This window comes from Colius striatus, chromosome 13 (genome assembly GCF_028858725.1).
Source record: "Colius striatus isolate bColStr4 chromosome 13, bColStr4.1.hap1, whole genome shotgun sequence".
Taxonomy (NCBI): Eukaryota; Metazoa; Chordata; class Aves; order Coliiformes; family Coliidae; genus Colius; species Colius striatus.
Genome location: NC_084771.1, coordinates 16,986,503 through 17,014,070, shown reverse-complemented (window position 1 = coordinate 17,014,070; position 27,568 = coordinate 16,986,503). Strand labels below are relative to the sequence as shown.

The following is a 27,568-nucleotide window of genomic DNA, read 5'->3' as shown; positions in this document are numbered from 1 at the left end:
GACTGTGACAAAGAGTTGAAAGGAAGAGGTTTTCTTAAAGAGCAAAGCAAAGTCTTATGCTGGAATTAGAGATTTTTTGATTCACTCGTTCATTCACTGTAGTTCTTACATCAGTGTTTAGTAAAGAATTTTAAGTAAAAAATTGTACATAAAATTTAATATATTTTATGAAATATTTAATCAAACAATAATGTGGTTTTCAAATGCTTCAGGTTATTTGCTGTAGGAAAGGTACTCCTTTCATATCTCTATCATGTTAAGAACACGATATTCTGTGACTTTTAAAGAATTTTCCTTTCTTTTTCTTTTTTTTTTTCAGCTACTCCTGGTGTTCCACACGAATACTCATTAGTCATTCTGGAGATGGACTTGCTGTCTGGAACCTACCTCTTGGCAGTCTTATTAGCCTGTATTGTATTTCAATCTGGCGCACAGGAGAAGAATTATACCGTGCGGGAAGAACTGCCTGAAAATGTCCTCATTGGGAATTTGCTCAAGGATCTTAACCTAACACTGGACCCAGATGTGCCCCTTTCATCGCCACTACAGTTCAAGCTTGTGTATAAGACTGGGGATGTACCGTTAGTACGGGTGGAGGAGAACACTGGTGAGATATTCACAACTGCAAACCGCATAGACCGAGAGAAGCTGTGCTCTGGCATCTTTAGTGAGAATCGCTGCTTCTATGAGGTGGAGGTGGCTGTTTTACCTGATGAAGTTTTCAGGCTGGTCAAGATCAGATTTCTAATAGAGGATATAAATGACAATGCCCCCCTCTTCCCTTCAACAGTTATTAACATCTCTATCCCTGAAAACACAGCAATTAATTCTCGCTATTCTGTGCCATCTGCCATTGACCCGGACATTGGTGTGAATGGTATCCAACATTATGAACTCCTTAAGGTGGGTTTCTTCCATTCTTCTATGTTGCTATCTGTTTTACTGTCTTTCCACAAATGTTGCCAGTCCTCATCAACTCATTAGAAATATGAATTTATGTGCTATAGTAGTGGTACTCCAGCAATCTGTCTTGAAATGTTAATCTGTAATCCTGAGTGCTTTCTAGTGCATCATATCTTTGTTTTGTGGAAAACTGTTTATGTCTGTATACGTGTATCTGTGTAACAGTGTGATGAAACATGCATGTCTCCATTAACTGTCTGCCAACATTTAAACTGTTGTGTGCTTTGGCTAACAGACCATTAAAGATGTGTTCTTACTGCCACCACCATGACAATGCCAAGTGCAACAATGTTTTTCATTGGCTGATGTGTCTCTCTTGCATGTCTAAGATTTGAGCAATAGAACTGAGCCCAGAATATTATATGATATGATACTCATTTATGTACTGAGTGAAAAAGGGTCTATTTGTCAAAGCAGCTTTGCAATGTTTGATTGGGCATAATGTCTGTGTCAGGAGAAAGGCCAAGGTACACATGAGTGCAGGGATAGCAGTGCCAATGGCCTTGTAAGAGCAGATATTTAGTATTCTTGCTTCTTTTACTCATTCTTACAAATAAAACTGCAATTAGGGAACAAAAAAATAACATATAAACGTGATGTGTAAGAGTGCTAAATAGAGGATTACTTTCATTTGAGTTTACTTGACTACAGGGTTTAGAACAAGAAAGGAACTTATCCTAAAACTGTTGAATTATTATTTGCAAATATGAAAATATCTTTATCTGTAATAGGAAGCTATTGGGCAGTATGACTGCTCAGGAACCAATCTAACACCCTTATTACTGACTGGAAGAATGCAGACTATATAGGCCAATATATTGTTTGATTTGGTAGCTAATATTCACTCATGTCAGTACCTGCTAGCAATTTAATAAAAATCAAGTGCTGTGTTATTTTAACTCTTTTAAATTTGTTAAAACTCAAAGTAACTGTTTCAGTGTGCATACTAACTAATGATGAAGTCATAAAAATCTCTTTCAGAAAACTGCATCCACCTGGACACTTCTGGTTATCTATCTAAAAAATACCCAAACATATATATATCTATTTGATTTAAGTATAAACTAGGAATTTAAAACTTTCCAAGTTATTACAGACTTTGAGGTCTTCACCTTTAGAGATCATCTGGTTCAACCCCCTGTAGAAGCAGGTCCACCTAGATCAGGTTGCACAGGAACATATCCAGGCAGGTCTTGAAGACCTCCAAGAAAGGAGAGTCCACAACCTCCCTGGGCACACTGTTCCAGGGCTCCATCACCCTCACAGCGAAATAGGTTTTTCTTTTGTTTAAGTGGAACTTTTTGAGTTCCAGCTTCATCCCATTACCCCTTGTCCTGTTGCTAGATACTATAGAAAAAAGAGATGTCCCACCCTCCTCATATCCAGTATTTAGACATTTCTAAATGTTAATGAGATGCCCCCTTAGTCTTCTCTTCTCTAGACTAAACAGCCCCGGTACCACAGCCTTTCTTCATTCCTCTCTGCCCAACTCTCAAGCCAGTCGAGATCCTGCTGAATGGCAGCACAGCCTTCTGGGGAATCAGCCAATCCTCTCAGTTTGTGTCATCAGTGAACTTGGTGAGGGTACACTTTGTCCCCTCATCCAGGTCATTGATGAAGATGTTGAACAAGACTGGCACCAGAATCGATCCCTGTGGAACTCCACTGGCCACAGGCCTCCAACTTGATTCTGTGCCATGGATCACCACCCTCTGGGCTCTGTCATTCAGCCAGCTCTCCATCCACCTCACTGTCCTCTCATCCAAGCCACACTGCCTGAGCTTTCTGATAAGGATGTTATGGGAGACAGTGTCAAAAGTCTTGCTGAAGTCAATATAGATAACATCCACTGCTCTCCCCTCATCTAGCCAGCCAGTTATGCCCTTGTAGAAGGCATCAGGTTGATCGAACAGGATTTCCCCTTGGTGAATCCATGTTGACTCTCCCTGATAACCATCTTTTCCTTCATATGTTCAGTGATAACATTCAGGATGAGTTGTTCCATCACCTTTCCAGGGATGGAGGTGAGGCTGATCGGCCTGTAGTTTCCTGGGTCATCCTTCATGCCCTTTCTGAAGACTGGAGTGACGTTGGCCATTCTTCAGTCCTCAGGCACCTCACCTGTCCTCCATGATTGTTCAAAAATGATGGAGAGAGGCTTAGCAATTCCATCAGCCAGTTCCCTCAGCACTCGTGGATGCATCCCATCAGGACCCATTGACTTATGAGCCTTAAGCCTGGCCAACAAGTCTTTAACCTCTTCCTTTTTCATCCAGTGGAAGTCCTATGCTGTCCAGACCATCATACTATCCTTGCTGGGTTTTTTATTTGTGTTGGTTTTGGTTTTTTTAGATAGCTAACCAGAAGTGTCCACTAGGATGCAGTCTTCTTTATTTGGCATGTTAAATGAGAATCTAGGAATGAACAAGAGCATAAGAAATAAACACCAATAATACAAAAAAGCCAAGGCTACAAACAAAATGTGGCAAAATAATACACTTAGAATTTACAGATGTTACAGGCCTCTGCTTTGTCTATGAAAATTTCAGTCTGAAGCATTTCTTTGTTCTCTCAGGTGTTAAAACAGGGAACTGTTTCAGAGCAGGCTTTGAGTAGAATTCCAGCTTGGAGCACCGTAATGGAGGGTCACAGGTGTACTTCCAAAGGGATTCATATAAATGCATGTTTTAAATCAGATTATTTTAATTGATTATATAGCATTTCTTGTCAACTAAGGTATTCCACATATGCTAGATGTTGCATGACACAGTTAGCAGTAGACTAGAGTGAAACTGTAACCCTGCTCTTACAGGAGCAGAGCATTTGCTTCTGTGAGCTAATCCTGTGTGCTAATAAGTTGTTGCTTTAATCTGTTGCAGTTTGGGGGGAAATTAGATTGGTGTTACAGTTGTTATAGTTCCATTACTATTACCTATTACAGTAATTTTCCTGTATTTACTTATCTTCAGAAGCAGCTGGTGCATTCCTTCTAGAATAATATAATAATCTTTTTGTAGCTGTCAGTTCATACCTCTGTAATCTGACAAAATAGATTCTTACTCAGTCTCACAACACGTCAGTCTTGCCTCTGATGAGGAGAGTTACCTCTTGCTACTGTAGATGATCTATTGTGATGTCTTTCAATAGAAGCTTTCCACTTCTTTCTGGTACAGTTTATCAATTCTGTGACCCGTGGAAGATGGAGATCACAAATCTTCATCATATTTCAGGGCTGCTCTTGCAGCTAGGTTATTCCTGTGCCTCATAGTTCTGGAAGGAGATGTGTTTTCTGTAAAATGAAAGCTAGGAATGTAGTTAGAATTATAGAGTGAGACTAGATTTGTAGTTAAATCAGAGCCAGAAAGATTAATGAAATAATTGTTGATAATCGTATTGTAAGCAGTGATACAAACTTGATAGTTGGAAATACTAACAGTAGAGGGCAAACAAAACTTTTATGTAGCGTGTTTGTGTTTTAATGTTGCACCAAGACTATCCAAGTGATTGAGTACATAGAGAGACAGGAAGAAAGCACAGTTAACATCCCTGCAAATTCAGTGCACAGTGACACTGACTTAAATTTTCACAACACAGTTGTTCACCAGATTATCTTCTCTGTCCTATGCATCAGCTTGAACCTCTCATTTCTATCCTTTTTAATGTTTTGATTCCTTAAGTGGAAGCTGAAGCAGCAACCCACACTTTTACTCTCCTACTATGTGTGAATGAGGAGCATCTGAAATTAATGTGGATGACTCTTCTGTGTAGACTTCAACAGCATAAAAGGACAATGAAGTGGTATATTGGCCCTTTAAATAGGTCACAGAAAGCCTGAGGTGCTTGCTATCAACATCTGCCTTCTGTGAAAACACTGCCAACCTAGAGCTTTTTCTGCATGTAAACAGACATTTATTAATATTGTCAGGTCTTACTGAATATTGCAGTTAGACACTAATAAGACTTGGTAAATTCTAACTTCATTATTCTCATGTTATCAAAAATCCATTATAAATTTACAGTAACTCATTAATAGCAAGACATTTTTATACTTTATAACTTTTAATATTTTTTCTAATTGGCAACCCTTTATAGTAAATGTGCAAGGGATATATGATTGAGTTGTAAAAGATAGCCATTCAAGATCCCAAGAAATCTTGTTTTACAGACTTATATATGCTCAGAAAAGTACAGGTTTTGGATAGGATCTTGACTACCTGATAAGACAATGACAGTAACTTCTTGGTATGTGTCTTGTCATTGGAGAAAGACTGGTTTGGTCAGTGATATTTTAAGATTCCCTGACACTCAAACAAAAATCAGTTACAAACATATTGATGCCCTAGGTAGCAACAGCACTTAGCTATTTGAAACTATAACTGATAATGTTTTTTAAAAAACAAATCCTAGGTTTGTTAAAGAAGCACTTGAGAGTTCTGGTTTTGTTTTCTTTGTTTTTGTTTCTTCCCTCCCATGGAGAAGTATTTTAGACTAAGATTTTTATTTTCTGCTTGGCTAGGGGGATGACCTGTTTTTCTTCCTTCACAATCCTTGAATTAGTGTAGGGATTTAATTCAGAGTAACTTTGCAGGACAGGTTAACTTCCATCTTCATTGTAATGGTTCACATAGATTATACTTCATCTATCCACAGAACAGTGCTGTGTCTTCTTTCCCATTTCATATGCCAGCCTAGATGGGGTAATAGATTTAGGGAGCTCAAAAATAGATTTAGGAGGTTTTTTTTTGGTATGGAGTTGCACTCTAGTCAAGCTCTAAGGTCACCTTCTAGTGCCTGAAATTTAATAAATACGGAGAGTTGGACATGTCTTTCTAAGGTAACGTTCAGCTGACCTTTAGAAGAGAGAGGTTTTATAGGACAGACAAGCTGTCTTTTGAATGATGCTGAGTACTTTTTTCCCCTAAGTCCACGGTGGCAGTGCGGAATAGGTCAGTACTGAAACATCTTTCCTTTTCTCTGCTACTACTAGAAGGTCAATGTATTTGTTTAATGTTATAATGTAGCCTCAGTTTTTCACATGGACAGTTCCCTCTTCTTATCTTTTTCCACTGAGATGTGAATAATTACCCTCTGAAGGGGCCAGAATTTCATCTTTCCATTAAAGATTTGCAAATGCTACTTGCTGAGAATTACAACTTTGTAAACCTTATTTCTTTTAATGTACACTTGTGGAGGTTGAAGTACCATTGCAAGTTCCCGTTGAATCTTGCTGCACCTGCCTTTCGAATAATTGAATATTTTTTTATTCTCCTTATTTTATTCTATTCTTCAAATAATAATGTGCTGCACAACAGGACTAGGTTTAAAAGTTAGTCTTCAGCTACAGGGAAGTTCAGGTGATAGTAAAAATTCATTAAAAAACTGAGCCTCACAGAGACTAAAATTTCTTCACAAATAGGTAACACTGATTATGGGGTTTAGTTAAAGCGGTCCTTAGTACTGCTCTGTAGAGTCTCAGATGCTGCTTCTGTACAACTCTGACTGGGGAAAGAGCCTTTTTGTTCCAGAAATCTGAGATCGGTTTGTTTCAGGTGAAGTAATAACTTTGACAAAACAGTTTTAGAGTTAATTTTGTAGGTGAATGTTCTTTACTCATGAAGTCAGTTCTTGGAAAGTAAACATATTCTTACAAGGTTATGATTTTCCTTTCCCTCAGGCTTTTGACTGATAGGTAATGTTAGGCCTGACAATAGCTTTGTTTCTGAGCTCGTTTTATTCAACAATCTCCTTCCCCTGCATTTCGATCTTGTTTTTACATGTGTACCAACCTAACTTACCCTGCACAACTTTCACCCCAGTACTTTCCCATAAAAGAAGCCTATCGCGAGCCTATTCAATGAAGATTTAGGTGTGCACAGCACGTATTTGAGAAATGCTTGAAAGAACACATTCAATGATTTAGCACAGGATACACTTAGGTAAACCCCTACGTTGCTGTTGAGAGAAGAGAGGGAAAAATCTGTTAGTCTTGTAAATTTTAGAAGTACTTATTGTTAAATAAGTTCATATATCAAAGATGTGCAGAATTTCCTTGTTACCAGTCTCTTTGTGAAATAAAAGATAAATGGAAGTAATGAGGAATAGTTCAAATGTAATGGAATAGGGAGTTTACCTAGCTTTCACTATAGGTAAAAAGTAATTGACTCTCTACCACCAGTTCACTTGTCTAGGTCAGGTAGTTTTGGCATCATGGATAACAGACAGAAGCTGAAATAAGCTATGAAATGAGATACAGAAACTTGAACGATGGTGATAAGTGCTAAGTGACATTTCAAAACTTTGAAAAGCTCCTCTGCAAATATATGAAATAGACAAATAACTTTCATTTTGATCTTATTTTCTATTAGTAGTTGTCCTTGGACATCTAGTGAAATAGATTTCCTTTTTTTTCTTTTCAATTACTTAGTTTCAATAACAGAAGGAATTTTTAAAAACTACGCAAAACTCTTCCCTTTACATGTCTCCCTTACCTCAAAATGTTCTACATGATCTTTGTGTCGTAAGTTTACTTTCTTTGATTTATGATATAGTTTGGCATCCATCTTCTTATGTAGTCAGTCCCCTCCCCTCTTTACTAATTTTTGTTACTATCCAATATATCAAAATGTACGATCCTTATGAGAAGATTTTGTAGTAGAATGAAAGTATTGCTCAGTAGTAATTTGTCTACAGAAATCTGGGCAAGTAAGTGATCACCTATGAACATTGCTTTGAAAAAGTCTCCGAGTCTTATTTTTAAAGGATTTGCATTCTTAGAGCTGTGAGTTACTGTCTCTAAGTAGATAAAATTCTACTACTGACTGGTGGTAGTGAGTCAAGAGTCAAGGTAATTGCTTCTTGTTGGTTGATACAATGCTCCTTTAGGGTGGTTTATGGCATTATTACTGTAAAACTGTCAGGTTCCATTATCTTGACATTCCTTTGGGGGACTGACTGAAGACTGGAGGAGAAAGCCTTGCTTCTAGGCACAGTAAGTTCAGTGAGTTAGGGTGAGGGACAAGTTGGTGTATCTTTTTGCATTCAAGGCTCTGATTTTCACACTGACTGTCATTGAACAATAATATATAACTTAGCATGACTGTGTGTGGGAAGGATGATAGACTCAAGCTGGAAGGCACAAATCTGTCAAACGAAGATCTTCACTTCAGCTATCTTACATGAACATTATCTTTTGCTGATGTCCAGACAGATCATTATGCTAGTTAACACGAATGTAGTGGTGCTTTCTAAGCATAATAGTCTGAGGATTTGTTTACAGAGTCTTTTTGAAACCAAGTATTTAGACAACAGCTAGAAATTAGTATTTTCCTGAAGTATGTTGGGTAAAAACTTTATTTATACGGAAAAAAAATGCCAATCACACAATATATAATACTCTCAACAGTAAATCATAATAAAAGCAATAACAAAACCCTTATGTATGTCAATAAAATTTCAGTTTAGTTTGCATATATGCATGAATTGATATTGCAAGTATGTCATGTCAAACAGCCTTACAAACAGTGTGTTGTATTCTTAAGCCAGTTACACTGAAGTATCCTCGTGTGAACAGTGATTGTTTTATGTTTCCTATACAATGGCAAAGAACTGTATCTCTCAGGCAAATTGATACAAAAATATTAAATGTCACATTCAAAATCAGTGTAACTCATTTCATGTTCAACTTTTTGTGAACACTTTAGAAGTGTTTCTATGTTGACAAAATTTCTAATGTTTAATTGGCTGTTGGTGTAGCGTATGGCAGAAATAGTGTCTTCTGTATGTCATTTGTGTTACAAGTTTTGAAGTATGCATATTCATTATCTGAACTTTCTGAAGGTCTTTAAAGGTTTTACATGAGCAGCAATATACTGAATTTCTTTTTGCCCTTTTCTGTGGTTTAGATGCTGGTGATGATTACCTGGAGGACAGTATTTTTAATGTGCTGCTTTGATTTGAGAGAGCTATGTCTTATGAGCTACTTGGAGGAAAGAAACAAATCAGTGTTAGTAGCTCAAAATAATCTTGCTTAGGAGAATTTGAGACTTGTGAGGATTTATGAGGCATGTCAATGTAGACAGTTAAGTATTTGAAAAAGTGCTCAAGAATCATTCAAGAAGAGATTTTTTTCCTCACCAATTAATTGCAGAAATTATTAGCTAAACATTTTGTAAGTGCAGGTAAGCAGTGAAATTCTCTAGCAAGTTCTCTCTGCGTGTTAAAACTGAAGCCATACTGAGTCTTACTGGTCACTCGATCAAGACATCATCTGATTTCATGATATATAGAAGTGAACCTTAAATTTGCCACCAAAGCATTCAGGTGAAGAGGATGACATCACTGTATGAACTCCTAATGTGTTAAGACACTCTTGATTCCTTTCGGTGTAATGAATAGTGCAAGGACAGAGAAGAGTGAGGTATTGTGCAGATCTATGCTGATTCATCATGACTTGATGATGATTTTCAGACAACTTGCAAGAATTTTGAGGGCCTTGGATTTCATCATGTGTTCTTATTTGCTGTTGTTTTTATGCTTCTCTAACTTGTGTATCATTACAACAAGATAGCAGCAGTTTGCTCTCATGTACTATGTACTTAGCAGGACACACACTGAACTTGCAGCCATTCAAGGAGTTTTGTATACACCTGTTCTTGACTCTGTGATGTCACCTGATTTCTTTGTGTCTCTTTTCTGTGCTGTCCTACCTGTTTCCATAGCTTCCCCAAAATACTTGGGAATCAAATATGGCCTTCAGGTTTCTGGCTATTATCTTCCTGTGGATCTGATAGGTGACCACAGTGCTAATAAATTTCCTCTTCTGGGAAGTCTTTCACAGATGTAGCAGAACACATAATTATGGCTTAGACTATGTATTTGTATGTGTATAGATATATTAAAAATTTTTATATGGGGCATCTTTTATTCTGGCAGGTTGCTAACAATGCACTTAGGGCAAATTAGACTGCACTCATATCAAAATCTGCTATCTCAAAATCTACAATATTTTAAAGACTTTGTATTTTTTATGTCACGAAGGAAAGAGGTTGGTGCCTTTACAAAGTACCCTGAGAAAGTACCACCATTGTGCTGGTACATTAGTTTTCTTATGTTCATTGTCAGTATCTATGAATAAAGGTATTTATGATTGCCCCCTATTTTTCTTTAAATAACGACCTAACATAGATTTCTGAATTTCAGACCAGTTAATTATGTTAGTGAAACTGAATTCAATTTTCTGTTTTATATAGTAGTCATCACCAGTGTATCCAACAGGATTTAAATTTTCTGTGGTAATTTTCTTGGTTAAGTTTTTTTCACTATTATTAAATAATAGCCTTATTGCTAAAGGCAGGAGGAGTTATCACCATCCAACCATGAAATGTATTACATTTAAAGACCATTATTTTTTTGGCCAAATGATAAATAATTATTGCGAGTTCTAGAAGGAAATTAGGTAATGGTGCTCTGTATTACTGCATAGAATGTAAAAGTTCTTCGGATCCAGAGCATTTCTAGTTTCAGACAGGTTTACTGAGGATTTTTTTTTTCTACATCTGTTAGTTATTATCATGGATGCAATAATATATATTTTACTTGTATTTTGGATGGATTGTCATGAAAAACCTCAAATTAGATTTCCAGCAGCAAATTGCATGCAAATCCTAAAATTATTCCTAATTATTATTCAAAGAATCACACAGAGTCACAGAATCTTAAGAGTTGGAAGGGATCTCAAAAGATCATCTAGTCCAACCCCCCTGCCAGAGCAGGACCACCTAGAGCTTGTCCAGGTGGGTTTTGAATGTCCACAGAGAAGGAGACTCAACAACCCACCTAAGCAGCCTCTTCCAGTGCTCTCTCATCCTCACAGTAAAGAAATTCTTCCTTGTATTTATTTGGAACCTCTTATGTTCTGGCTTATATCCATTGCTCCTTGTCCTATTAATCCTAATTGTTATTATAATCCAAAATATTCATTAATAGTTTTCTTTCTCATATATTCACAACAGATGATTAAAAAAATACTATTCAGTATTTATGAATGTTAGTATTCACAAAATCTTCAGAATTTTCTTTTGTCCAACGCTGTCCCATTGCCTCTGTTTTTCGGAGAGACGAAGATTTCCAATTATAAGATAGATTTTGAAAACAAGTGAGGTAGTTTCAGGTTTTCCTGCTTTTAGTTGTCATAAAATACACAATTAAAATATAAAGAAGTTTTTACAATAATAATAATTTGTTCTTGATTTTAATTTTGCTTTTAGCTTTCTAATATTAGATGATAGTGATAGAGATTTAAATAATCCTAGCTGGTTTTCCCTCTAATGCACTGTATATAATATTTTTCTTCTTTTCAAGAGGAAATATAGTCCAAAATTATATTCTTTTAGCTATCAAAGAACACATTTAAATAGAGTTTCAACCATGGATCGTGGCACTTGACTGCATTAGCATGGTTATTTTTATTCCTGAAAGAAAGGTTTATTACAAAGTAATTTGTATTCTCTAACCTGAAATATAATTGGTCTGAACACTGAAGTCCTGTGGAGCTTTTGAAGCTGGTACATGTAGCAAAGAGCATTTCAGACAATTTGAAAGAAACAAAAAGCAACATTGGTAAAAGGAATGAATTGCGAGTCATCATCTGTCAGTATTGAAATACATTTTTCTCACATTGTACTGTAATTGCTGGCTCTATTAGTATGATGTGTATTATTGCTTTGGTTATTGCTGATGTTTCAAAGTCAAATAATTGTCATTTTTTTCTCTATGCTTTCTCATGGAAAGTGACATCTTCTGTGGGGTTTTTTTTGGGGAGGGCGGGTGGAAACTTTTCCCCCCATTTGAGTCAAGATGTTCCTTTGTGCTTTTCAGTATGGAGTATTACATGTCTTTTTCACTTTGAGATTACTTTTTCCTCCTTATTTTAACCTTGGCCATATAATTTTCATCCTTATTTCCTTTAGAGACTTTTCAAAACTGTTTGTTGTAGCACTTTTAAATGTATAAACAGTGTAGTAGCTTTTCTTTGTTCCCTATCCCGTTTCCTATGCAACTTCAAAAATAGTATTCTGACAGTTACATATTAGTATTTTCCATTGGTGAATTAACCATTGTCTGGAAAACCAGCACATAGTGTGGGTACCATAATTTGAAAGTCAGTCTTACAAATAAACCATAAAACAGTGATGGAACTTTCTTGAATTCCATCAGCATTGCACACCTTTTATTGTTTCATGTAAATGAAATATCCATCCAAGATTAATATCTAGGATATTTACTAAACCTGTAAAAGATCAGAACATGAATCAGTTCCTTCAAGTTTACAGATTTTCGAATTCTTCATAAGATTTTTCCCTTAACTTAATGTTGTGGGTTTGTTTTTTTTTTTAAACCCTTCTGAAGTAGCCCAGAAGTTGTCTCTTACTTATAAAAAAAAGTGCTGTTTGAATAACTTAAACCTTAAACTGCTAGAGTCATCCAGAGTTCTTGGCAATGAAGTTGAATGGCCAACCAGACCTTTGGCACAATTAAAGAAAAAACCCCAAAAAGTTGGTGTGTGTTTTAATGTCTGCTTCTGATGGTTCTATTTTTTTATTATTCAGCTTTTGCAGTGAATTATGTTAAGACTTTATGACCTTTTCTGTACATCTTCACATATGAATCTTAGCTGAACTGTTGTCTTTTTAGTCTTTCCTTGTCTCTGTTTTCAAAGTCTCACACAGTTATCTCTGCCAGCCCAATTGCTTCTGCCAAGTGCTAAGCGATGACCGAACAGACGGCATGGACAGCAATAGAATATATTTTGCTTCCGTTGAGGCTTTTGGTTTCAAGGTTACTTGTGAGGGTGGGATCTTAGAAGGCAAAATTGTGTGCATTTCAATCACAATGAAGGGGAAAATGAAACATAAAAAATTATTCAAAGAGGCTGAATAAAAAAAAAATAGAAAAGACACAAAGCACTCCAATGGTCCTTTCTCCTAGTAGTGCAGTATTTGTTTTGTGGGATGGTTATGATAAATGACCAATTTGAATAAAAGCTTTCTCATTTTTTGGACCAGTGATATATGAGAAATAATGATGCCCCAGGCAATTTTCTAAAATTTAAATCTTGTTCACATTTTGTAATGCTCCCTAAACCAGTAGTGTTTGTGCTTCCATGTTTTCTGTAACACACCTAGTCTGTAAACTGATGATGTGACTTTTGAGAGTCACTGAACTGCAAGATTTGGGTCATTGTGATTTTGTTACTGGCCCGAGCTGGCAGAAGTTATTGCTAGACCACTCTCTATCATCTTTAGTAAGTTATGGAGAAGTGGCTGAGGACTGGAGGAAAGCAAAAGTTCAGTTTCTATGTGTGTATTACAAAGTATTGGTACCATGAATAGTGTGCATACTGTTATTTCAAAACAGCTGTTTTAGGACAGTGACTGAACTTCAGGAAAGAGCCTTGACTGTATCCAGACCTAGGAAAGCCCGCTTTTCCTCTGACTTGCATTACATGAGTTGTACTGGGCAGAAATAACTTCAACTATCTTTGCTGGATTTCCTATTTCTACTATTTCCTAGCACAGTTTGTGTGTGGTCTAAATAACATGTCAGCTATTTTGTTTTATTCTAGTGTTAGCTTTCCTTTAGAGATACACTTCATCATTTACTTTACTACTGAGATTACCCACTTTATGCAGTTTTACCCATGAATTGTGGGAAAGCTTGTCTCGGCCTCAGAGGACAGATACTTCACAATTTATTGGAGGATATGTGATATCCGGTGGGACTAATCTAGATCTCTGCAACAGGAGATGGATATTCTGTTTCCCTTCTGTTAATCATGCTTAAATGTCACCTTACTGTGTTATTCTATGGGTCTATGTGTTTTTTTCACATCTTTCCCCATTGGAGGAAAACCCCCTGGCCATTAGCCAAAATTTATAGCATATATTCAAGACCCAGGTGCTACTAGAGAATATCAACAATGAGCAAAAAGTGAGCAGAAAAGCCATTGTGGAATGATGAGCATTTGACATTTTCCCCTGTAAGTGTAACATCCTAATATTTTAATTTTCTTTCTTGAAGTTCAGTTGTACCAATTTCATCACTGATTTTAGGTATGATAAATAGCACATTTACTCAATTGGATAAAATTTGAATTTTTTTTTGTTTTTAGAAAGGAATATCTTCTTGAGTTTAATTACTTACAAAAGTCTGTATGAAATACAATTTTAAGATTTTTGATCCCAAACAACTCTCAGAGAAGCTATTTCTCGGAACACAACTTAAATAGAAAGTTGTGACAGTTTATATACTAGAACTTATGATACACAAAGGTAGCACAAGATTTCTTTTCAAAATTGAGTAAGTTGAATTACTGCTTACAGTAACAATATGTTTCTTCCTTTATATCTTGCTTTTGTTCTACTGATTCAAACAAGTAGGAATCAGTAACACTGGAAGAAGAAGAAGACAAGTTACCTTCTTGATAAATCCATCACTGGATTTATCCCCTACATTTGCTGATCAACCTGGTGAAAAGACCTTTATTTAATGAGTTTTGGAATTCAGTCTCTCTGGAACTGTTTTGAGTACTTACTGTCATTCTGTTTATCTTCTCAGCAACCATCTGATTTATTACTCTGAAGTTGCAGTATTATTTATTATCTTCCACTGTGTAGTGAAGTAGCATCTTGCACTTACATATGTCATACACTTTTACAGTTTAATATGGTAGATCCATGGTTATTGCCTCAGAATAATAGAAGGATAAGCTTTCATTATTTGGAAAAGCATAGCTTTATTTCTTTCAAAAGCAAAAATGGTGCTGTGGAATGTCTCACGCAAACTTTCTTTTCTTTTGAGGTTTACAAAATCCTGCAAAGAGTGGAGGTTTTGAGAAAAGCTTACTGTTATCTTCAGTTCAGCAGTTCCCTTCCAACCACTACCATCCTATGATTCTATGATATGATAGACTTACAAGTCCTAAAGTGTGCTGATACGTGCTAGGGGAAGTCTACTCAAAATGAAAGAAGCAAAGTCTGTTGTGTTAGGCTTTTTTCCCCATTCTCTTGTATTTTTTCCCATGTGAATTGTGAATTTTCTACATTAAGACTATGTATTTGTTAATGTCAAAATTTGTAAAGCAGTGATACATGCAGATTAAAGTGTGGTCTCTGCATGTGAAGGAATGTCCCTTTGATGTAAATCCAGAGACCATGTAATATTATTAATTTATTTTGTTTATATTTCTGGAAACTGGGATCCCTGAAGGGAAAGGTGGGGATGTGGGAGATACCATGACATTCAGATGAAAGTTTTGTCAACGTTTTTTTCTTCAAGTGTAAACATGGAAGGAAGATAGACTGGTTTTGCTTGCAGATGAACTTCAGTTTAAAAGGACCTCAGATGAAATAAGATAATCTTACTAAATAACTTGGAAAAACTACAGCATCAGAAGTTAGGATATGGGTTTGTCTTGATGATGATGCTATGTATTTAAATAACATATGCACTTTAGCTGAAATTTTGTGTGTGTATAAGAAGGAGTGAGATAATAACAATGCATTAATTTAATGAATGTTACATTGTAAATATTTGTACTCCTTTTTTAACAAAGGAAAAACGTTTTCTGTCAAAATCCGTATGTATCCATCACCTAAGTTCCTGTTGAAATTATTGGAAGCTGATGGTACTGAACAGTGTCTGCCTTAGGGTAAAGGAATTTTCAGAAACATCTCAGTTGTTTCTATTTTCTTGTATACAAGTGACTGTCAGTTTTAATCTCCTTCTACCTAAAAGTACTGATCTAGTTACAGTGCAGGTAGTGAATAAGGAGGGCATTACAGGTTCACACTTCTTCAGCACCCAGTCAGCATTCATCTGAGAGCTCTAAAATATGTGATTAGGAGCCCAAGATACCTTATTTGTCTGTCAAAGCAAAATGAGGTTGTGATTTAGGAGCTGTTCTGAACAGCAATACAAAACCATTCACTCTTGCCTCTAAAAGCACAGTGATGTATTAGAGAATTACATCAGTAAAACGTGCTCATTTATTTCTCTTTTTTTAGAGATACTCGGTGTTGTTACTGCTCTGAACTAGGAAAGTGAGCAAACATGTAAGCATCATACGTAAATAATAGAAATATCACTTGTTGAATATATTGTTGCTTAATACAAATCCTATTTTTTCTTCTTCATTATATATCTATAGTGAGATTCCAAAGACAGAGAACATACTGAAGGAGGGATCAGGTATCTGACACTTTATCTAGCTTTGGAAACACGGGAATTCAGAGTAAAGCTCAAACATTTTTATACCTTAATCTGAACACCTTCAGGTGTGTTGAAAATGCAGTTTCTTGTTCAGTGGGATGCCTGTGGATATTTCTGAACAACTATAATGGTCAAGATTAAGAGGGGAGGTTAATTCTCCAGTTGCCGTGCTGGCAGCTGTTCACCTTTCTTGTTTTGGGAAGAGGATCTGTAAATGAAAGAATTTCCGATTAAAGTTTAAAATTCTAAAATGTAGTTTATAAAGTTAGATTCTAAAGTTTGGTTTCTAAAGTTTAGTTTAAGACATGATTGGTAATTCAGAAATGTCTAGCTTCAGAGAAGTTACAAGCTTTGGACAACTCTTAAAATGTCTCTGTACTTCAATTTGAGTAGATTTTGACTCTGTACTTACACCTTGAGGTAGAGCTACAACTATTTATAGAGCAAGAGTATTGTGATGATAAATCCCTTGAAGTTTTTAAAGGCTTGCTTTAAGTGTAGACTGGAGAAATTAGGGCAGCAAATGAGGAAATATATTAAAAATGTAACATTTGTTGTGTCTAAATGGAGTTCTGAGAACTGAATGTCAAGAATTGAGGAGGATGCAAAACTACTCCATCTTAGAAAAAATATCTATGGATCTATCTATCTTTATCTGTCTAAGAAGATAAAGTTGACAATGTTCTGAATGCACCAAGATTGAAATGAACTCTTTACAGAAAGGAACAAATTATCTGGAAGGATTAAGGTAACTGAAGCAATGTAATTGTTAGAACTGTTTCAGTCTTTTTGTAGCAACATTAAATTCAGATTTCTAAGAAAGTAATTTTGTGTTTAGGTATACCTCCTAGTCTTTTTTACTACTTCTTCAGAAAATCAGTATTAAATGCATTGACTGTCTGCTTCTTCATTCCATATCATGCTTTTTACTGTTCCTTTCCAGCATTAAATAGTTTGTTATTATCCTTATATTGTATTGATCCCATCTACAGCATTTTGCTTTCTGTCTGCTTTATAGTATGAGTATGGTTTTGTATGTTTTTCTATAGCTGGAGTGGAAATCTTTGGCAGTACATTTATAGAAGACCTTTCATAATTGAAGGTGAAAAGAATAGCAAATTATGACACAGACATTGCAGAAATTATGTCCTTAACTTTTACATTGGTGTGGAGCTAGTTAGGATTCTGAATGCACAAAATTCACTTCAGATTCATCCACGTTTTGGACTCGACATCCTGCTTATACCGTGGATTTGAATATGTAAGTTCACTTTTTTCAGAGCTAAGCTTTGGCTTTCTTCAAAGGAAACCTTGTGAAAATCTGATACCAATGGAAAATCTTAAAATGAACAGAACTTATAGGAATGAGTTGTGACCTGCAAATTAAAAGGCTGTAGTTGTTTTGACAAAACTATTGTTTCAAATCTGTAGGCAACTTTGCATCTACTGAGTTTTGCATAAAAAAAATTCTTACCTGTGCAATCTTAATTTCTTCTTTGAGGTACTGTCAGTTCAAAATGTAACCATCTGTATTAATAACACAAGTAACTTTAGATTGTCAGATGTTCAATGTGATGAGGGTGGTGACTGGGCAGTCTTTAAATAGGACAATTGCCCAACAAATTTTAATCTTCTAGAATGAGTGAACACATGAATTGCACACTGTGTAAGAGCAGACAAGGAGCCTTTATTAGAGCTACAACAATGAAAATATTATAGATCTGAGTGTACTAATATGCACCTATTAGAGGAACTTGCCTATTGTGTGGAATATTTTGTGTTTAAGGCTATAGCTTGGCTTTGGGAACTCACATTTTCACATCTGAAGTATCACGTCTGAAAGAAAAATGCAAGTTTAATTATCAGGTTTTACTAAAAATATTGTCCCCTGTGTAAGTGTTGTCTGATTTTCTGTGTTAGTAGTTATTATGCTACTATACTGTTTTCTTTGCTAATGTAATGCTACATTTATAGAGCGGTTCCATATGTCTTGACAAAACCAGAGAAGGAAACAGTGTCTGGGACCAATTTTGTAATTTTTCAGGAGACCTGCAAAGGGTTTCTGTGTGCTACACCTGAAATAACTAGCAGTTAGCAAACATACATTATTTTCTAGGCATTCAAAAAAGATTTTAAGATTCCTTGCACATACAATTGCATTTCAGCCAAAGGTTTTATTATTAAGTAATTACTGTAATGAATTAGTGAATTACTTTCTAATGAGAAACTGACATTTTAGTCTTCCTTTTTTTTTTTTTCTCTTCTAAACATTTTATTCATATTATTTCTCTATATTGCTGTATTTGGCCTGCTAGAATGGAGTCACTCTAAATCTGCTTATTTTAGATTTCAGTCAGATTTTTAAGAAATAATAAAGATATCTGATTTTAAGAGGATTGTTGATATGCACTAAATGTACCCTTCTTGCTTTTTGCAATATTCATTGAAATGAGTTACTGTAGAATATTAGTAAGTTTATTTTATGCCCGTTGTCTAGCCCTTGACTTTTGTTTAAGATTCAGTTAACTAAAGGTGTGTGTCCTATAATGTTTATCATTTACAGTGCATGAAGACAAGTGTTGATAATAAGAGTAGGGTGAAGTTGTAGACACAAAACAATGAGCTGTGCTTGCTACTATACTTTTCTCTAAAGGTTCAAAGCAACTACTCTTGAATGAAGATGGAGGACAGTGTTGATCTACTTTGTCATTTAACAATGTGCAGTGGTTATATATAGTGATGTAATTTGTAGTGTTTTAAGAAATAATCACTAATAAACTGCCTTAATTTCAGAGTAGTTCGTATCACAAGCAGTTACTTTTATAGAGTTATTCAGCACAATATTCTTTGCCTTCCCTATTTCTTTCAGAAATTACTATATCTGTCAATTCATTGTTTTGCAAGTGTTAGTTCATAAGATGTTTTGAAGACAACAGACCACGCCACTGTTAAGGGCATAACAGGAAGCTGGACTTTTTACCCATTCCTCTCAGTGTCCAAGTAGTCAGTACCTCATGGATTGAATGATGTGCCTGATACTGCATTATGCATGTCTAGAAGCAAGTTAAGTGTAGGCTTTAAGATGCACTTTGTAATATACAGTCCTGTCCATAATACTAGAAACTTGTCTAGCTTATCACATTGTGTCCATATGTCACTGATGATGTATTTATTGATCTATCTAAATGTTGCCATTTTTTAAAAACTCTCTAATATTTTATTTACATGACAGCCCAAGACTGCTCCGAAAAGGACATTTGGATCCATTACAAATGATCAGGTAAATATTCAGTTGGGAGTGTTCATCATCCCCGTTTTATTATTTCAGAGATTACTGTGTGCATGAAAAGGATGTTATGAAAATTGAATATGGTAATGGAGTTTCTTATTGCCCTTATAAAGAATCCTGTGATCAGGGCCAGAGCCTCTTAAGGCTCATCCTGGCACTGAGATGGGCATAACCTTGCTTTGCATCAAGTAGTTAGGTTATATTGCTTAAACTGTCTTTTTAAATTAAAAGTCAGTGTTTTTTATTTCTCCCTCCCATCCTTCTGTAGTGGTGGAGATAATAATGTTGCTGATTATTTTTACCAGTCAGTCATTTTAATGGTGAAAGGTACTGTATAAGTGTTAATTATCTATTATGCTTCTCCTATGGATTCATAACCTTCCTAGTGTGAATGAAACCTTCAGATCATTGTGATAATGTGGTGACTGAGGTACAGTTCAGTCCAAATAGCAGTCTAACCTTAATGAAAATTTTCACTTCACTGAGGTTTTAATGATGATAGAGCCATTTACTTCAATATCAAGAATTTAATCCTGAAGGTTTTCCTTCATATTTCTCTCAGGATTTTTAGCTCTCAATTTATTTGCTCATAAGGAAGAGAATTAGATATTTATAACCCTAAAAAATGTTTCTGGATTTTTTAATCTTTTTTTTGAGTGCTCAGAATAGAAGAACTATCCTTACAAAATGCAATTGTTACAACTAATCTTATCCTATGAACAACATGGAAAAGGCTAGTTTGGAGAAACTATAGTTTTCTTTAATTCTTTTTTTAGTGGTTTTAAAAGATGTATAAATCTGTATTGAATAGTAAGAAATATTCTCGGTGAATATTTTCCCATATGAAATTACATAAGTGTTAATAATTACTTTGGAAGACATCTTTTCATTCTTTTATGTTTCTATAGTAGTTTACTGCTACTGATGGGGAACTCAAGCTCTGTATTTTGCATCAAACTTGTATGCTATAATGAAAAATATCTTTCTCATACCTCATAGCTAAAAAGCAGAAATGGTTATGCATATGTATAGCTGCATGTATTCAAAGTCTATATGAAGTGTTTGTTGTAGATGAAGGATCTAATGACAGAATAATCAGTGCCCATCTGTCAACTTGTGTACAAATAAAGAAGTAAAAGATAGCTGACAGGTTTTTTTTCTCTAGTTTCTGTTACTTTTTTTTTTTTTTAATCTATGTTAAAGCATAGAATATGTAATCCATCACTTCTCAGTAATTATGAAATTTATTGCCAAGAGCTGCTAGCCAGATTGAAGATGAAGAGGAAACTCACACTCCGCCTTCATGAAGAGATCAGCATAGAATTACCATTCTAAAATTTAACCTAATTGGTTCAAAATTTATGTCTTGATTTAGAAACAATTTGTAAGCCTTATATTTTCACATGCTTTCTGCTAAAGAAGCCAAAACTATATTTGCTTTGTGTATGTTCCAGTTCACTTTAGACTGTCCTAGTTGCAGCTTAATGTTGTCACAAACACTGTGCAAGTGGAACAGTAATTTTTGAAGTGGGGATTAATAGTTCTTTTCCATGAAATAAATTATTACTTCTGTAGTGTCAAATTCTTGCTTTGAGAAAATAAATCAATGAAATAGTATAGTCTTTTCCAGAAGTAGACCTATAAATGCATTCACTTAACAATGGTGTAGTAAGATATTGTGAATACCAATCTTTTATAAGTAATGACAAATAAGGAATTTTACACATTGAAAATATTTTCTTTCCTTTTGGGTCTGAAGTTTCTTATACCAGTTTAGACCATGCATACAATTACATGGCTGAGGGCAGAAGACAAGCATAATCAACAGAGGAACAACCAGTCTAGACACAGTTATTCATTCTTACAGTTACAACATATATAACCACAATTCTAATTAGTCATCACTTTAACGATGTCATGTTTTTCTGGTCATTCTATACGTTCAGATTTAGTGGTCTGCATTCTAACTCTTCCCTTATGGAAGATATGGCTGGAAAACTGCATCTCTATCCTTTTTTCCTCTGAAGCATGTAATATGTGAGAAAAAAGGATGATTATTATATTCTTAATCACTGCTTGTCTGAAGAGACAGCAAAAGAGGGAATGTATTTCTAGATTCCAATCTTCATTTTAGCAGACTGTCCACACTAGTGTTTTAAAAGAAGCTATGTTTGTGCAATATATGTGGCATTTCTTTACAATTCCAAGGGTGTTAAGTGTTCAACAAACCCCATGAGTATTTCCAAATTGATCTTGTAATTCTTTCCTCACTGGGATTGTAATTTTCACTAAAATGATAAAATATATATTAATGAAGAAAAGAGTAGTTTTAATGGGTTTTTAAATATTTCTAATGAACTGTTATTACCTGGTTTTGTCTGTACCATCTAATGCCTGAATTATGTAGTAAGCCTCTTTACAACAATGAGGGGTTTTTTTAATGGTAATGGTTTCAGATCATGGCCAGAGTTGCTCCATGAAGAGAGAAACAACCCCTTTTGTCATGGTTGTTTTACTTAAAATGGAATATTGGTTTAAGTCCTTCAGTATGTGCATGCTACTTTGTCTTTGGATGTAGCTGAACTTTGGCTTCCTTCCTCTCTACCACAGTCACTTATACAACAGGGAAACCAAATTACATCTGTCCAGGAATTTATTATTTTTTCTGTAGAAATAGAGAAATTGGTTAAAAAACCAAAACACCTCCCTTCCCCCATTTTTTTTCTAAAATATCCATTTCTTCTCATATTTGATGTGAAGTTTTCTTAAGGCCCCAGAGCTTAAAGCCAAATCAGATGCTGCAAAATAAAGGTAAAGATTTAGATGTATATTTCTTAATGTGGTGTATATATAAAAATATATATTCCATGGCAATTTCAGAAGATTAATTAGATGTTTTTCTATTTAAATATACTGTCGTGCTAAAGTATGTTCTTTCTGTGTCTTGCAGGGTCAAAATGTATTTGGTCTTGATATAATTGAGACACCTGAGGGAGATAAGTGGCCTCAACTGATTGTCCAACAGACCCTGGATAGGGAGCAGAAGGATACCTATGTGATGAAAATTAAAGTTGAAGATGGTGGAAGCCCTCCAAGATCTAGCACTGCCATTCTGCAAGTCACAGTGACTGATGTGAATGATAATCGCCCTGTCTTCAAAGACAATGACATTGAAGTTAGTGTTCCAGAAAACGCTCCAGTGGGCACCTCTGTTTCTCAGCTCCATGCCACTGATGCAGATCTGGGCTCGAATGCACAAATACACTTCTATTTCAGCAATCAGATCTCCAGTTTGGCCAAGAGGCTGTTTGCCATTGATAACACCACTGGCCTCATCACTATAAGAGAGCCACTAGACAGGGAGGAGTCTCCTGTACACAAATTAACTGTTTTGGCAAGTGATGGCAGTTCAACTCCATCAAGAGCAACAGTGACTGTTAATGTCACAGATATTAATGACAATGTCCCATCAATAGACACGAGATACATCATCAATCCAGTGAATGGGACAGTGCTTTTGTCTGAGAAGGCTCCTCTTAATACAAAAATTGCATTGATAACAGTAATGGACAAGGATGCTGATTTGAATGGAAAAGTTACTTGTTTTACAGATCATGATGTCCCTTTTAGGCTAAAGCCCGTGTTTGATAATCAATTTCTTCTCGAGACAGCCATGTTTCTAGATTATGAAGCTACACGGGAATATGCCATTAAAATAGTGGCTTCAGATTCAGGGAAGCCTCCCTTAAACCAATCTGCAATGCTCTTGATCAAAATCAAAGATGAAAATGACAATGCCCCAGTTTTTACACAGTCTGTCATAGGTCTCTCAATCCCTGAAAACAATGCTCCTGGTACTCAGCTAACCAAGATAAGTGCTACAGATGCTGACAGTGGGCGCAATGCTGAGATCAGCTATATACTGGGTTCTGATGCACCCCCTATTTTCAACCTTGACCGCCGTACAGGCATTCTGACAGCAGTGAGAAAGCTGGACAGAGAAAAGCAGGACAGGTACTCCTTCACTGTGCTGGCTAAGGATAATGGGATGCCACCCTTGCAGACCAATGCTACTGTGACAGTGTCAGTCCTGGACCAGAATGATAATAGCCCGGCTTTCACACATAATGAATACAATTTCTATGTGCCAGAAAACTTACCCATGTATGGCACAGTGGGGCTTATCACAGTTACAGATGCTGACTCAGGAGAGAATGCTGCAGTCACTCTCTCTATATTAAATGGTAGAGATAATTTCATTATAGATCCACTTACTGGTGTAATACGACCTAATATTACCTTTGATAGGGAACAGCAGGGGTCATATACTTTCCAGGTAAAAGCTGTGGATGGAGGAAGACTGCAGCGTTCCTCAACTGCCAAAGTGACCATCAATGTTGTTGATGTAAATGACAACAGGCCTGTTTTTGTTATTCCGTCATCTAATTATTCATATGAGTTGGTTCCAACATCAGCCAGTCCAGGATCTGTAGTTACTAAAGTCTTTGCAGTTGATAATGACACAGGAATGAATGCAGAGCTCCGCTATAGCATCATAGGTGGGAATTCAAGGGGCTTGTTTACAATTGACCAATTAACAGGCAATATTACTTTGAAAGAGAAGGTAATTACATCAGATCATGGCTTGCACAGACTGGTGATAAAAGTCAATGACTTAGGACAGCCAGAGTCTCTTTATACCATAGCTCTTGTGCATTTGTTTGTGAACGAGACAGTCACCAACAGTTCCTACGTACAGGAGCTGGTGCGCAGGAATATGGAAACGCCGGTTGGCCAGAATATTGGGGATGGTGAGATAACCCCACAAACCAATGATTATGTCAAGATCATCATTGCCATTATTGCAGGCACTATGACGGTTATTCTGGTGATTTTTGTTACTGCTTTGGTACGGTGTCGCCAGACACCTAGGCACAAGGTTGTCCAAAAAAACAAACAGAGTGGTGAATGGGTTTCCCCAAACCAAGAGAACAGGCAGATCAAGAAAAAGAAGAAGAAGAAGAAGCGGTCCCCAAAAAGTCTCCTCCTCAACTTTGTGACTATTGAAGAATCTAAGCCTGATGATCCCGGCCATGAGCACATAAATGGCACTTTAGACATTCCTGTAGAGCTAGAAGAACAGACTATGGGAAAATATAACTGGGCCACCACACCAACGACATTTAAGCCTGATAGCCCAGATTTAGCAAAGCACTACAAGTCTGCTTCTCCACAGCCTACCTTTCAAATTAAACCTGAGACCCCCGTACCCCCCAAGAAGCACCATGTGATTCAGGAACTGCCTCTGGATAACACCTTTGTGGTGGGCTGTGACTCGCTTTCCAAGTGCTCATCAAGCAGCTCAGACCCATACAGTGTTTCTGAATGCAGCTGTCAAGGAGGCTTCAAGACCCCAGGCCCCATACACACTAGACAGGTAATGAAAGTTTTAAGGTGCTCTCTTTCTCCTTCCCTTCTTACTTTGCCATTCCTTTAACTAGCTTTAAGCACTGCAAAAAAATTTCACTATGAGGATTAAAAGTTTGAAAGATCGTGTTTGTCTGAGGCATTGAAAACCAAACAATTTGAGATTCATCACTATTAAGGGAGAAAATGAAAAGAAAATGACTGGCCTATAAGGAAATGGTAGGATGAATTGCTGGATTGGTGGATATTCCTGACTGCAGATGGCAGCATGGTCCTGCCTGCACTGCTGTAGTACCTAGTGCAGCTCTGTACAGCAGCGAAGGGTTGTGGTACTGTCCTCTGTAGTATTGTATGCTGAAGAAGTGAAGTAATCTAGACCAAGTGGAAAGCAATAAAGCTTTACAGGACCTAATAAGTTGTTCTTAATATTAATGGAGTCTGGAATAGCAACCTTCATTTGGGCATAGCTTTACTTTGAGGTCTCTCAAAAGCAGGCAAGGATGTTCCTCTGAGAATTTCAGTGCCATTTTCAGACTAGAAGTGTACTGGTCTACTTAAATCTGGTGGAATGGCACACCAGACAGGCAAAACCGGGTGAAAATTTAGAGGCATCAGTATAATTACTGTCACTTATTTGCTCCTCTGCCTGATAAATCAGATATTAGCTTCTCAGAAATTCAGTAGAGCAAAGGAAATGTCTTATGAATGTTCAGCTTAAAATTAAAAATAAATGGAGAACCAAGGTACCTTTTATTCCTCAAGACACCATAGAAAGACTTTAAGTCACTGGAAATTGAGTTTAATGTCTATTTATATTCTGGACAATTTCATTAATAGTAATGCTTTGCTGTTTGTCTGCTTCACGAATATCACAAAGTTGTCAGTAAAAACAGTTTTTTATTTAAACTTTAGTTGATCAAGGAATTGACCATTAAAGAAGCAATAATTTCAGGAGAGTTTATTACATAATTGATAATATATTTTAACGCTGTTTCTTGGGAACAAATCTCAGCATGATGAAATCTGTCAGAGTTTCTGCTCCTGCTAAGGTTTTGAGTTTTTTTCCTATAGGCTTCATTATCACTATAATAATAAGAAAATCTGCCTTAAAAAAGCTGCTCAATCAAAGTAATCATCATGGTTTTGAAATTTACAGGATGGATTGTTTATTTTATTCTTTGTTTATTCCCCTTACCAACACATACCTGTGTGGGAATCTGTATCACTACACTTCACAAAATTTTTGGTTTTTTCTGAGGTGCAATAACAGAAAAATTTGAAGTGGAAAAAAATCTCTTCTTATTTCTAAGACATAACAGCACTGAAAAATGTGTAGCTTTTTGAGATGTGTTTTCTGTGAAAGGTATTTGAATGTGTTAATTTAAACGACACCTTAGAAAAGCTTCTCACTAATTTATTCCTCTATTTGAACTCTCGTAACTCTTGAGAAAGGTGATGCTGTTTTCTGCATTGCTCTGGGCCTGATCTAAGTGATTTTTCAATTGAGTTCTGGTATAGTTCCTCTCAACCAAAAAGCTTCTTCCATTATCTGCTCAAATACACTTTTCATGCAGTAATGCTGCTAACAAAGAAAGCAAGCTCTTGACTCTAGGTTTTTACTAACGTAGTTCTTCCATCAGAAGGGGTTTTTTAAGGTAGAATGGAAAGCAGTTCTCTTCTGCAGAAGCTGGTTTGGGAAAAAAGGTCAGTGACAGGCTTTTCCTATCTGGAAGAGCAGAGTAGAACTGTGTTTTTGTTTTGTTTTGGTTTTTTTTTTAATAGTCATTACCTGATATTAGCTTTTTATCATATAGCTGTACCTGAAATTCTATCAGTTTGATGTGCTGAATATATTAAAAAAATATTGTTTCTGTTTGTATTGAATTTCTTAAATCTACAGCTGTCCTTTTAGATATATTTTTCTCTATGAAAGCGACCACATTGTTTGAAAAAGTAGAACTATTCACTACCAATGGCACTTTACACTAATTTGAAATCATAGAATCATAAAATGGTAGGGACTTTTAGAGATCATCTAGTCCAACCCCTCTGCAGAAGCAGGTCAACCTAGATCAAGTCATATAGGAACATGTCCAGACAGGTCTTGAAGAGCTCCAGGGAAGGAGACTCCACACCCTCACCGGGCAGCCTGCTCCACTGCACCGTCACCCTCACAGTGAAATAGTTTTTAATTATATTTAAATGGAAATTTTTGTATTCCTACTGCATCTCATTTCCCATCGTCCTGTTGCTAGATATCATAGAAAAAAGGACTGCCCCAACCTCCTGACACCCACCGTTTAGATATTTGTAAATATTAATAAGATAATAATACATGAATTCACATTTTTATTACTTATTTAAATGTAAGTCATTTCATGAATGCATTTTTTTACATGATTTTATCAAGAAAGAACATTAAGAGTTAAATCTTTTGTGTTGGACTATGATCACAAAGGCAGAATTATGTTTCATAAGTAAAACTAAACAAAGTATCTCTTAAACCTCAATGATAATTAAAAGTCAGTAGTACTCCTAACCTGGTTTTATATATTTTAGTCTGTAAGGTATTAGTTATGTGACTGTAGAAGTAGACTCAGGACAGACAAACTTAGAGTTGTC

The 27,568-nt window shown here is 36.0% G+C and overlaps 1 protein-coding gene across 1 annotated transcript in view; it reads left to right on the top strand.

Annotated features, from left to right (window-relative positions):
• Positions 1–363: 363 nt before the first annotated feature.
• PCDH11X (protocadherin 11 X-linked) overlaps positions 364–27,568 on the top strand; it is a 305,273-nt gene continuing 278,068 nt past the window's right edge. Inside the window, exons 1-2 of the mRNA XM_062006639.1 lie at positions 364–903; positions 22,470–24,956. Coding sequence (XP_061862623.1) covers positions 364–903; positions 22,470–24,956 — 3,027 coding nt within the window. The remainder of the gene's footprint in view (positions 904–22,469; positions 24,957–27,568) is intronic.